Source organism: Podarcis tiliguerta (genome assembly GCF_965153285.1).
Source record: "Podarcis tiliguerta genome assembly, chromosome: 10".
Classification (NCBI taxonomy): Eukaryota; Metazoa; Chordata; class Lepidosauria; order Squamata; family Lacertidae; genus Podarcis; species Podarcis tiliguerta.
The window spans coordinates 41940430-41954327 of NC_139543.1; the positions used below are offsets into that span (position 1 = coordinate 41940430).

Here is a 13898-nt window from a genome sequence, read left to right on the forward strand (position 1 = left end):
TCTGCGCCAAAGCGCGCGCAGAAGCCCCAACCTCCGCACCTAAATTCGGGCTCGCTGCAGAACTACACTTCCCAGGAGGCAAAAGAGCCGAGCGCATGCGCGCTTCCCGTCTCCAGCATGGCTACGGTGCTGTCACGGGCGCTGAAGCTGCCAGGTAGGGGGTCTGGGCTCGCCGCGTGGGGAAGCGGCAGGGGGCGAGGCTGGCAGCCCCCGGCGCACGGACTTGCCGAGGCGCCCCCAGCTCCGCGCTTCGTCATGGGGAGAGAGCATCCGGGTCCCACCTAGGAAAGGCACCCTCGCCTCGCCCCCTCCCTCGCCGCCCTTTTGCATCCGGGTCTCAGCAGGTGCTCCGCATCTCTGGCCCCAAAGGCGCGCGGAGGGGGGCGAAAGCTGCGCGGGTTGGGAGGTCGGGGATGCGATGCGAAAGGTGGGGAGTGGCGGGAGGGGGTCGTGATGATGAAGCTCGCCTCCAGCTGCTCCTGGGGGAGGAAAGGGCGAAGGGAGGGGGTCGACCTGGGGTGGAAGAAGAAGAGGGAATACTGGTCCCAGGATGGGTGGGGGATGATGGGGAAACTGTGTGAGTCAAATTGGTGTTGTTCTGCTGCCAAGGAAGAGAAATGGGAATGAGGTCGAAGCAGTCCTCTACGCTCCCCAAGGCTCCCCAGCGGTAAACCTTCGGTTTGCATTGAAGTATCAGCCTCCACTTTTATTTTTATTTTTTTTAAGTTGACATTTCACCATGAATTACATCTGTCTGAGAGTTAGACACGACCTACGTCTGGAGGAGGAAAAGATAACAAGAACTCGAACCCAGTACTGGTTTGAGCAGTGCTGAATGGGTTGCAGCTGACCTAAGTATCAGGCTTTGGCATCATTTCTTAAACTTCAGGATGTTTGCCTGTAATTAAACTGCTATTTTAAGCTCTTCGTAGCTGAGCCAGGCAGCTCATTGTGCCACGTACAAAGGTTAATTAATAATACTTTTTTTGCATCTTGGTGTATGTTGCCCAGTGGGTTTTTTTCCTGCTCCTGTCAGACCGATTAACCTGTTTGTCGTCTTCGGCATTTTAATTGGTGCAATGTACTGACAATGAGTTGAGTCTAAGCTAAGTTCATTATATCGACAGAGCAAGTCAGTCATAACTAAAAGAGATGTCCCTTTGATTGCAGGAAAAAATCGGTGCAATTAATTTAGGCGGGATTCAATCAAATTGCTTTAAGTTAATTGAGCTTTGAATACGATTCCAAGTAAACAAAAACTATTTTCACAGTGTTTCACAAATGCTTCACATCCATCATTTAAACCATCCAAATACTCTGGTTTTCACAAGCAACTTACAGGCACCCCAGATTCACATATACATATTTATATGGACATTAAAAGCTTAGGTGTATATTTCCGCCCTGTGACTCTTGCCAGTGGGGTCTTGCATATTGTTGGTGCATTTTAAATTTTAAACAATAGTGGCAGTGCCATATTTATTTTTTAAAATACGAAATAACAGAAACCAGTTATCTGCTATATTGCAGACCCATTAGTGATTTTCAAATACACAGCTATTTCAAAAGCATAAATTACAAACTAAAGTATTGGATTTTTTTGATGTAACTAGATTGTTGCCTGATCCCGAAAAATCTGAAGCATTTGATTCCCCACCCCATGACAGTCCTTTGACATCTTATACTGGTTTAGAATTTGAAAATACTTTTTCCAGCTCTGGGACTTGTGGTCTGTAAGACAAGAAGGGAAGCTGAGCTAGAAGAGAAGACAGTACATGTGAGAAAAGTAAGAAATGTAGAAGAGAGCCCTGTCATCTCTTATGCTGGGCTTTGGCTAATAACTCTTCTGGCTCACTTTCCTTATGTTTGCTTGGACATAACCCAACTTTCCAGCAAAGTAGTACTCTAGAGAGGAGATGTGGCACTTTTCCATTGGTTAGTAGAGGCCATAACATTATCCACATGGCCCCATCTCAGTTGCTTACTCATCTACCAGAAAGCCTTGCTAAGGTGCTCCTTTTTTATCTGATTTAAAGGACAATGTGTTCTCCTTTGTAGCTGTCCTTGCCTAGTAGTTAGCTATCCTCTTACTAGCACACTCCTACAGTGGGTGTGTCTTCCCTGTTTTTGCCCAATTGTCCAATTTACTCCTGAGTCCCACCCTGAACTCAAACAGCTGCTCCAGAAGGATACCATGGTCAATGGTATCAAAAGCCACTGAGAGTTCGAGAATTAACAAGGACACATTTGCCCATCTCTCTCCCGACAGAAGTCATCATACAGGGTGACCAAAGCAGCTTCTGTGCCATTCTCCCTCTGACCACTCATCGTTGTCCCACCACCAGTCCTCAGGCTCTGAGCCTTCTACCCTACCTGGTTTCCCAGCTGCTTTCTCCCACCGTATGTCTGTATCCAACCAGTTCATGACACTTATGTTATAAATGCCTTATAGCAACAGGTATAGGCAATAGTACACGTCTACTGAGTTCAGTGGGAATTGCTCCCAAGTAAGTGAGTATAGCTTGATTGTAGCTTGATTCATTTCATTTGATTTCATTTCATTTCATTTCTATCCTGTAGGCTTAGGGAGGCTTACAGTGCCTTAACATTTCTTTCCACTTGCCCTCTCTCACCTTCTTACAACCTACCTCCATCCACCTTTCCCATTAAAACAATGAATGTAAATCTTTAATTAAATGTGCCCCTCCCTCCCTTTTCACATATATTGAAATGGAAAAAGAAATCCACACGACCCCCTCCTTCTGCATGCAGCCTAAATTCACTCCCTTTTAATTAAAACAAAAACAAAAAAACCCCTGCAGCTGTACTAGATATACAGGAGAAGGGGGTTTAATTCCTATTCCTGCGCTTTTTGAAGGGAGAAAAAAAAGCTTCACAAATAAGTAAGGCAGTTGTATCTCCTCGACAGAGTATAATCGCCTTTCTTGCACACGCCTTTTTCTCATCTTATCAAGGCAAGGCAGTGCAGCTACTTGAATGAATTGAAAAGCGTTATCGGCTAAGGCAGGGTCTGCACATGCTGCAGAATAAGATTATAGAAAGAGTTGTAGCCCAGGGCTTCATAGAATCGTAGACTTGTAGAGTCGGAAGGGAACCCAAGGGCAGCGGTGGAGGAAGCCCAGGGGGGGCGTGGTGAGCCACCCATAGGGGCGTGGTGCATCGCAGCGTCTCCAAAGTCTGCCTGCCTCCTCCCACTCAGCTGCCCTACAGCTGGAGGGGGGGAGGCAGCGGGTGGACCATTTGGGCAGCACTGGGCCTGCGCACGCCCAAACCACTGCATCTTTCCCAGGAGGCCCCGCGGTGAGTGCCACCCGGCATTTTGTCACCCCCCTCAGTGGTGACACCCAGGGCGGCCTGCACCCACCGCACCCCCCTTCCTCCGCCCCTGCCCAAGGATCATCTGGTCCAACTCCCTGCAATGCCGGAATCTTGTCCGCAGCAGTCCATAGCTGGGCTCGAACCACCAACCTTCTGGTTAACAGCCAAGCGCACTAACTCACTGTGCTACCAGCCCTGCCATGAGATGCCAGGTATTGAACCTGGGACTTTCTGCATGCAAGGCAGAGCCTCTCTCAGTGAACTGTAAAATAGGCGGGCCACTTAAGGCATCAACAAAAAAGAGAGCACAGATTTGTGTATGCTAATTTAGACATAATTACTATAATTTAAAAATGCAATGCATGTGACCTGTGTGCCTGCTCAGTCTGCTGTCTAAGTGTTAACCCTGCTGCCCTTTCTTGTGATTATTCTATATTTAAACTGGACTTGCCTTTACTTGCCAGACCGCCCTTTGTAAAAGTCTTAACACATGATAACCCTGCAGCAAACTGCATGAATGAATAATGATCATTGTTGGCATATATCTATCTTGGGAGTCAATGGAAAAGTGTGCCTTTGTGGGTGAAGTCAAACTGTTGGAAGGTTGCACTGCAGTGCCTGCTGTTGCTGTAGAGGCCGATACGGGAGAGACATGTTTTGATGCAGCTGGGGCAAATGTGCCGATGCAGATGTCCCATGGCGTTTCTTCTCTATGTGTTCCTCCCAGCAGTCAATCCTTCTCTGGTCACTGCTGTGGATACACAACCTGACTGTCTCTCTCAAAGCACTGTGGTCGTGTGCAGGGGATTCCCACATGGCAGGGTTAGTGTTGCCAGCAGTCGTATCATGCTCATTATGTAAAAAACTCCATGTGATCAGAAAAGTAACGCAGCAGGGAGTTGGCTGGGTTAGAACTTTAGCCTTCTGTGCTTGCCTGAAGGGAAATCTCCTGGCATAACAGTTTTGAAGGGATGAATGGTTAGTAGGGAAGGGATGCACACATTGGATAATTGTTTTCAAATCTGATTTTAAAAAAAGTTTTATTTTCATTTTTTACTAGGGGAGCAATCCTAATTCCACCCACACCTCCCACCTGGGAAGGGTGACTACTGTATCCTCAATCTTGCTGGCATAACAGCCAGGGTGGAAGGAAGGGACAGGGAGATAATGGTGTAGCGATCAAGACTGGATCAGTCCCAATGCAGTCTTGAGATGGCAGTGGTGCCAGTTCAAGATCCAACAGATTCTAGGATGGCTCAGTTCTGCCCCATAAAGCCCAATTTTAGGGGGATTTGCTGGCTGTTGCCAGCAAGGAGGCTACCTCTTCTGTGGGCAGAAGAAGGAGCTCTGTGCCAGCAGAATCACACTGGCAACACTGCAGGCATCAGGAGGCTGATGGAGGCCAGCAAGGCTGGGGTGTGTGGAACATATCTTCCCCATCTACCTCCACCCTCCAGTTTGGCCAAAAGGATGGATTGCTCTGTAATTTGTAAAGTAATATGAGGTATTCACTGGTAGTCAGTGGATTGCTCTGGCTCTGGACTGCTGATATGAACCAAATCTTCTGTTTTTGGAGAGCATCATAAATCCAGACTCTGTACTTTGCTTGGAACAGGACTGCTATGCCTTCTGCCAGAGAAGTAGCTGGTGACATTAACAGGATGCAATTAGAATGACAGTTTTCAGTCTGTAAATAGTTATTAATGGTATGGATTAGAGTATCTCTTCACTCTTAGTGAACATGCAAATAAGAAAAGATATGAGTGAATGCTCAGCCAGCACTAGTCTGTAGAATAATTTTCAGATATGAGTTGAGATGGATGCTTGCCAAGTCTGGTTGGAGTTTGTACATGAAATGGGTGGGTTCCGTCTTGTGCTTTGGTTCAGGCAGCGAAGGATGTATTTTGGGTGGTCCTAGGAGTTGTTTCTGGCATCCACACCCATGCTGTTTGGCTGCTCTGGAGCAACAGGGTTTCTCGTACGAAATCTATGCTTGGTAGCACGTGCCTTGAATGTGCAGGAAGTGGTAGGATGCTGGTCGAGTTCTTTGAGCCCTGGTAGAATGTGCATCAAATGGCTAACTGAAAATCTCTGCATGATCAGGGAGTTAACTTGAGGTTGAGTAAAAGATAACATGCAAAAATTTGAACCGTCAGGCTGTCTTCCTCACCTGTGTTTCATTCCAAGCAAATTGGTTATGTTAAAATCACCATAGTCAGTATGTTGGTTGGGCAGAGGTGCAGGAAGTTTACACTAGAATTAGTGACTAAGGTTGATGCCTTCAGAGTTGCCCAATATAAGTGGTCAAATGGTGTGCAGATAAAACAATTTGAGGGTCCCCAAATGTACAACTAAACAGAAAATGAAGGTACTGATTTGTGAGAATAGGAAATTGCAATCTTCTGTCTCTTCCTTTTACACACACACACACACACACACACACACTCCTAAAAGAGCCCCAACTAAGCCAAATAGCTAGCCTAAATGAAAAGGAGGAGGTAGTTAAATACATTGAAAGTTAGGGATTTTCTTTGCCACCGTGGTTGCTTTGCAAGTAGGCAAGGTATGGTTTTGTTCTTGAGCAAAAACATTTTTGTGGGGGACAGAACTTTGGCGTGTGTAGGTTTAAGCATATAATAGCAAGAGCACAGGGCTTCGGAAAGCAGAACGTGAAGGCATTAGAAGTAATTAGGCAAATTATGTTGTATCTTTTCCTTTTTTCCAGAACTGTTGAGCTCTGCCCATTCCTTCCCTTGCATTTAATCTTCAGAAATGTAGAGGGGATTCTTCCCACTGTCTTCCCTTTTTCTTTCCATTCCCCTGAAAAATTGCCTCTCTGGAAAACAGATCCTTTTTAGGGGATCCAATGATGCCAGAGTTCATTTAACCTCCCCCTTCCCTGAAACTATTATTATTTCCCCAAGTTTCTTACCTGCCAGTTTGGAAACTACAACTGGTTCAGACAGATTGCTGATGGGGAGCTGCAGGTATGGTCATGTAATACCCATTCTAGCACATAACTGTGCTGACTGCATATACATTTTGGAGCCCAATTCAGAGAACTGGCCCTAACCTATAAAGCCCTGCACTGCTTAGGACCTTTGTACAGTGGTACCTCGGGTTAAGAACTTAATTCATTCTGGAGGTCCGTTCTTAACCTGAAACTGTTCTTAACCTGAGGTACCACTTTAGCTAATGGGGCCTCCCGCTGCCGCCGCGCCACTACTGCATGATTTCTGTTCTCATCCTGAAGCAAAGTTCTTAACCTGAGGTACTATTTCTGGGTTAGCGGAGTCTGTAACCTGAAGCGTCTGTAACCTGAAGCGTATGTAACCTGAGGTACCACTGTACTGCTCAAGACCCGGATGCCTCTCTCAGCATGAACCTACCCAGATCCCAAGATTGTTGTTTGATGCCCGTCTCCAGTTGCCCCTCCCCAATAAGTCCAGAGGGTGGTGATAAAGGAGAGGGGTGGGTTTTTTTGGCCCCCACCTCTGGAATGGACTTCCCAGTGATTTCCACCCTGCACCACAATTTTTTTTTGGGGGGGGGGGCACCAGGTTTTAAAAAACCCCTTCTCCTAGGCATTTGATGGTATGAAATATGCTGGTTCTGCCCCTTGATTGCAGATTTGTACCGTTGATGGTGCTTTGTACTGTTACAATGTTCTATGTTTGTTGGTTTTAATAATGTGTACATTTTTAAACAATTGTGTGATTTGCCCAGAAACCACGAAGATTTAGGTGACAAACAAACCAAATAAAATAAATTCTCTCCCCATGACTGAGAGCCAGTGTGATTATAGAGGTTAGAGTGTTGAACTACTAGGACCTGGCAAACTAGGGTTCAAATTCCTACACAGCCATGAAGCTCAAAAGGTGACCTTGGGCCATTCACTATCTTAAACCTAGCTACCTACGGGACTGCCTCTCCTGGTATGCCCCACAGAGAAATTTACTGTCTTCAAATAAAAACATCTTGAAGGTCCCATAAGTTAGGCTGGCCTCAACTAGAGCCAGGGCTTTTTCGGCCGTGGCTCCGATCTGGTGGAACACTCTGTCACAAGAGACCAGGGCCCTGCGGGACTTGACATCTTTCCGCAGGGCCTGCAAGACAGAACTGTTCCACCAGGCCTTTGGCCAGGGCACAGCCTGACTCCCTCCCTCGGTTATCTTCTCTTAGCTCTGGCCCAATGGTTGCCAGTGGCTTGAATTAATTAATTTTATAATGAATGATTTTAGAGTGTTGTTTGTGCTGTACTTTTGTACTGTTTTATTGTTGTTAGCCACCCTGAGCCCGGCTTCGGCTGGGGAGGGCGGGATATAAATAAAATTTATTATTATTAATTTATTATTATTACCTTCTTGGTTTTTTTGTGGGGGGGGGGGAATGGGAAAGGGAAAGAACCGGGTGTGCTACCTGGAGCTCCTGGGAGAAAAGGTGAGCAATGAATATGTATAGCAACATCTCTCTCTCCTCAGGCAAGAAGAGCCCAGACCTTGGGGAGTACGACCCTCTCACTCAAGCCGACAGCGATGAGAGCGAAGATGACTTGGTGCTCAACATACAGAAGAATGGTGGCGTCAAGAATGGGAAGAGCCCCCTGGGGGAAGTGCAGGATGTGGACTCGGATGCGGAGGTCGGGATGACGAAGCAGCACCTGTCGGAGGGTCTGGCAGAAGAGTACCCCAGCGAGGCCGCCAGTGGTCTGGAGCAGAAGGCCTCCAACTCCATGATGCCTTACGTGCGCACAGCTGTCTTCTTGCTCACCGTGGTCGTCTCCATGATCCTCGTGCTGGTGTGCGCTTTCCTCATTCCTTGCCCTCCGAGGGACTTGCACAATACCTGGATTCGCAACTTGGGCCAGGAGGCAGGTAAGTTGCTTCTGGAGCACTTCCCTGGCTTGTGGGATGCATGTCCTAGTGGGATCTGATGGGGAGTGAGGAGAACTGCAAGCGAATTGCAGCACCGCTATCCATATGTAGAAAGCTCATGCCTAATGAAGGAAATAGCAATCAGAGACCGGTAGAAGATGGAACAAGGAAAAGATTCTGAAAATGCAAGATTCAAACGTTAATTAGAAATGCATAATGCACATTTACTTAAACATATTTAATTTAGATGCTAGACACAATTTGTAAAGTTTTGGGCTGGGTTTCAAAGGCTCTATTTAGTTGAACATCATCATGCGTTAATGGTTAGATAACAGAACAACAACAACACCACGTGCTTATCTTTTAAAAGTGGTTGAACCTCACATGAAAGAATTGATTAAATTTGATGATTTGAAAAGAGGAATCCCATCTGATGAGTTAAATTGCTGATTTAAGATTCTTTAAGTCAATCTACCCTCCTAGGAGATTAAACAATTATCCAGCTTTATTTTCACCACAAAAAAGTAAAATAAATCCATGCTGATTTCACTGGTCCCACTGCCCACTACAGCTGGTGATACTACTTTCAAATGTTATTGTTGTTGTTGTTGTTTTTTGGAATGTGGAGTCTTTTTCTCTTTGAATCACCTTGTTTCCCCTTTAGCACTATCAGCACTGTCAAAAGTAATTCTGTACATACTACCTTTTTGTTCTGAAATAAGCAGTTGTGTAGAGCTGTGAGGTTCTAGAATGAAGGACAAGTATTTGAAGTAAAAGATATCTTGCAGCCATATCAGGGATGGAAACAACATTTGAAGCATCATGGCTCCTGTGTCTGGTCTCTGTTTGGCCCTTTCAGAATCTTGAACCCCAAACCAGCTCTGACTTACTGTTTTCCTCTAGTGTCCTTTCCTTTTCACATAGAAATATATATTTGGGGCAGGGTGTGTGTGTGTGGAAATCTAAATACTACATTTCAAAAATCCTTGCTGAATTTACTCTGGATGCCTGCCTTGCATCTCTAAATTTGCGGGACCATTTGACTGACTGAAGATATTCTTTGTCATTGAGGGCAGCGAGGACACCTTGTTTTCAAACTGGGGGCCAAAGAGTATTAGAGTTCTCTCTGGACTGCAGCTGTGGCAGGGGGCAACTCAAGTCACTTATTCAGGAAGTATTTCTGAATGGACATACCCTTCGAAATCAATGACAATAACCGCAGGTTGTTAATGATGGAGGTTTCTTTAGGTCAGGGTGGAGAACTTGTGACCTTCTAGTTATTGTTGGACTCCAACACCCATCAGCCCTTGTCAGCATGGGGAATCGTCAGGGCTGATGGGAGCTGTAGTCCAGCTTCCTCACCCCTGTTCTTGGTCATATCTAGATGGGAAGCAATTTCTAGAAGAGTAACTTGTTTCACATTATCCTTTAGGCGGAGTGCTGTTTCCTCCAGAACTTTTTGACGTAAATGGTGATGGTCTTCCTGACATCCTGCTCTCCTTCACAGCTCTGAAAAATGCCAGTGTGTTGGGTAAGCATTTCAGATGCCCATTAGTAACCCCAAATTCAATTGCACAAGATTTCTCTTTGTTTAACATTTGTATAGGGGCCAGCAAATTTTTCCAGTAGGGGGCTGGTCCACTGTCCCTCAGACCTTGTGGGGGGCCCGACTATATTTTTTTTGGGGGGGGGGGATGAATGAATTCCTGTGCCCCACAAATAACCCAGAGATGCATTTTAAATAAAACACACATTCTACTCATGTAAAAACACGCTGATTCCTGGACTGTCCGCGGGCCAGATTTAGAAGGCTATTGGGCCACATCCGGCCCCCAGGCCTTAGTTTGCTTACCCATGATTTATACTATCATGCTGTACAATTCAGTTCTTTGCTTGACTCATGCTGCTTAGAAATTGAGATATCCCCTTGTGAGTTTAATAGATATGATTGCTCCATATGTGATACACTTCTTTTGATTTTTTAAAAATCAGTTGCTTTAAAAAGAGAAAGCAATCCACGTTCATTTCCCACTCATTTATGGAACTCAGCCTGCAAGGGCACTGTCAAGCAGAGATTTTGTTTGAGATTGATCACCTTTTTACAAGCTGTCCAAGGGTTCTGTGCTTTACCAGAGAAATACACAAGCATATAAGATAAGGCTCCATCCCTGATCCATTCTTAGTATGAACTGAACAGTTTATGTGAGGGTTGTGCTTGAGCACATGAGTAATCCTATCCTTCATGCCCCACTTGAGCACCCAGACTCATCACCTTTAGGGCAGCCTTCCCCAACTTGGCGCCTTCCAGATGTTTTGGACTACAACTCCCATCAATCCCAGGCAGCACGGCCATTTTGAACAACAATCTCCATCGGTCCTGGTACTGCCTAGTTGAGCACTAGAAGTTGAGCAGATAATGTTATTGGTTCCATGCTGTGGAACACTTTTCCAGCAGAGATTCAGCAGGCACCCTTCTTTTGACTTTCAGGTGTCCCTTGAAGACTGTTTAATGCCAACAGGCCTATGCAGTTCTTCAAAGTGCCCATTGAGTAGCCTGCCATTTAAATGGTTGCTTGGTCCTGCTTTTAAATATTTTTAATGTTGCTGTACACCGCAGGAGGGCAGCATATAAATCCTTTCATAAGTGAATACATATTTATGTCTTGTGCTTGTGCCCTGCTTCCAGGTTTCCCCACAGGCATCCTGTTGGCCACTGTGAGAACAGGATCCAGCCCTGATCCAGCAGACGCTTCTTAAGTTATAAAACAAATATAAATTAAACTGATCAACTGGATGGAAGCTGTGGAGTTGCCTTCCCCAGCTTAGTGCCATCTCACATGTTTGGGACTAAAACTCTCATCAGCCCCAGCCAGCACACTGGGAGTAACAGCTGATGGGAGTTGTAGTCTACAGGCCACCAGGTTGAAGAAGACTGCCCTAGACACTGTGAGTCTTTAGGAAACACAACCATTAAGTGGATTGGCAGGGCTGTAACCAGGACTTTAGTACACAGCAGAGAGTGTGCAAGGTAGATAGTTGTGCCTCCTTTTAAGATCTGGATGGCTAATGTGTTGCCCTCCATTGCTGCTGGACTACAACTCCCATTATCCCTGATCATTGGCTCCTCTGGCTGGGGATGGTGGGACCTGTAGTACAGCATCCTCCAGAGAGTCACAGGTCAGCCACCACCTCTGTAGAACTTCACATACTCTGTTCAGAAGAAGAAGAAAACCCAACCCCTGCCAGAGACTTTAAGCTGCATTTTATTTATGCAATTATTCAATATAATGAATATTTAAACATTCATAAACTGTACTTATTCATCTAAGGAAAACCGAGACAAGCAGCAGAGGGGAAAGAGCTGGAACAAATTTCATTTCGATTGATGTGGGGAAGAGGGTTTGAGGCGGGCCCTTTCCCTTGGGCCCCCGCTGCCTGCCTGAGGATGAATAAGCTTGTTTTCTTAATTATCCTATAATTGACACAGTAGTTACAAGCTGCGAAGAGAACGGCACCCAAACTTGCAACTAGTTGCACACGAGAAAACCTGGAAGTGCTCAGTCAGTGCTGGCCAGCACACATTTCCTTGGAGCCTCTCTTGTACTGCAGCCCTTTCTTCCTGGGTGGTGCAATCCTGCACATGTTTGCTGAGCGGAAAGTCCCACAGAGAACTCAGGATGGGCCCTTATACATCGCCTCCCCAAAAGAAGAAATGCATGATAAAATAATGGCGACTAAGATTTGCATGATATTTCCGTAGACTAATGTTATATGCCTAGATGCCAATTTGAAAAAAGAATTGCTGTGATTTCAATAGAAATGCAATACATTACATCAGAGTGGGGAATCATAGATTCATAGAATTGTAGAGTTGGAAGGGACCCTGAGGATTCTCTAGTCTTACCCCCTGCAATAGCAGGAATATGCAGCTGTTCCATACAGGGATCGAACCTGCAAGCTTGGCATTATCAGCACCATGCTCTAACCAACTGAGCTATCCAGGAAGACTCTGACCAGGTCATCTGTATGCTTGCTCAGTCTGTGGTCCAGTGGCTAACTGTTGACAGGCAAGTTGACTGATTGAGTTTACTTATATGACGCTTTTCTACACTGAGCTGTACCCACAGCAGCTCTGAGCAAACATTCAAAACAAAATAAACAAAATGCAGAGCGTATCAGTATATTCAGAAATGGCAAAAATCAACAATTAAACAAAAGGAGAATAAATTCAATATTACACAACCAAATCAACATTTAAAAACATAAATACAAAGCAAAGGAGAGTTAACCAACAATAAAGTTTCTGATGCTGGTCTTGCTGCACTTCAGCAAATTACACTTCAGAGGGGAGTGGTAGATGACATACAACTTCTAGGCCTCTGTTCCTCGGTCTTCTGAGGCGGGGGTCAATTACATTTATTAGACATTCTAGTACTTTCTGTCTCTTTTCATTCAACAGTAAAATAAAGAACAGTCAAATGAAATACAATGAAGTGAGGCATAACACAAACATAAATGGATATAATACATCCCTAGCAACTTGAGCTTGCTTAGTTACATGTAGCCACTTGCTAAAATGCAAAATGGATTTAGCTTCCTTAACAGATTCTTAAAACCAATAGCATTAAAAAATGGAACCATTGCTTCAGAAATAAAACCTGCAATTTAAAAACGTTAGGGAGCCATAAACCATCTGATATGTGGACACGCCCACCATAATTAAAATAAAAGTTTATCACAGACATATAATGTAAAATGCCACTCATGTCACTCTGCAAATGTATGTTGGTGGTGCTGTGAAATAAATATTAATGATTAAGATAGCCAATAATTGATGTTAGCTCCTCTTTCATCTTATTTGTCTTTATTGTTAAACTGAACTTCGACCTTTCAAACAGAGGACACATGGCCACCTTGCATGATCTAGTAATTGTCATTAATATTGCAGCCTTAGGCTGCCGAAGTTTGCACACATATTTGAGAGTTAGTAGCTCAGTTCAACGTACTTCTGAGCAGACAGGTATAGGATTGCATTGTAAGTATCATAGGGACGCCCAGCTGAACTGATCAATAACGTGATGGGGATTTGAGATTATTCAATAGCTGTATCTGGAACTGCTGATTATTCAGTAGCTTTATCAGAAAGGTGGGAGCAAAGGTAAACAACAGGTCCCCTCCACATCACAAAGAGATCTGACTGCCTTTTTTGTATCCCTTCCCCCCACCCCAGGTGTCTCCAAGCCATGGGTGACTGTGATGGCCCTATCAGGAATGAACGGAAGCACCTTGTGGTCCAGACACGTTAAAGAGGAGATTCGGAGTGTGCAGTGCAAGGGTGTAAACTCTGTGTCCCCATCAGAGCCTGTCTGTCTCATTACTGGGACTTCTAAATTCCTCAGCCTTCTGAGAGCCTCTTCAGGTGAGTCCAACAAGTGTGAGTGCATAATTAACGGAGAAATAGCTTGGTCACCAGAGCTAACAAAGTCATAAAATTGGACTACAGTTGTTGGGCAACAAGTCCTTCAGTTCTTAACATTCATTTAGGCTGTAATGGGAGCAAGTCCCATTGAATTTAATGGGACTTACTTTTGAGTAGACATACCTAAGTTTGCACTTCTAGTGTAACATGGCAAGTGACTGATGTTATTTAAATACTAAGAGTCATTATGAGGAATAATTGGCAGC

At 44.9% G+C, this 13898-nt stretch overlaps 1 protein-coding gene across 1 annotated transcript in view; it reads left to right on the forward strand.

The window, feature by feature from the left end:
* The window catches only part of FAM234B (family with sequence similarity 234 member B), a 28874-nt gene continuing 14976 nt past the window's right edge, over nt 1–13898 (forward strand). The window contains exons 1-4 of the mRNA XM_083400297.1: nt 1–154; nt 7821–8213; nt 9646–9744; nt 13444–13632. Of these exons, the coding sequence (XP_083256423.1) occupies nt 118–154; nt 7821–8213; nt 9646–9744; nt 13444–13632 (718 nt within the window). The 5' untranslated portion in view covers nt 1–117. The remainder of the gene's footprint in view (nt 155–7820; nt 8214–9645; nt 9745–13443; nt 13633–13898) is intronic.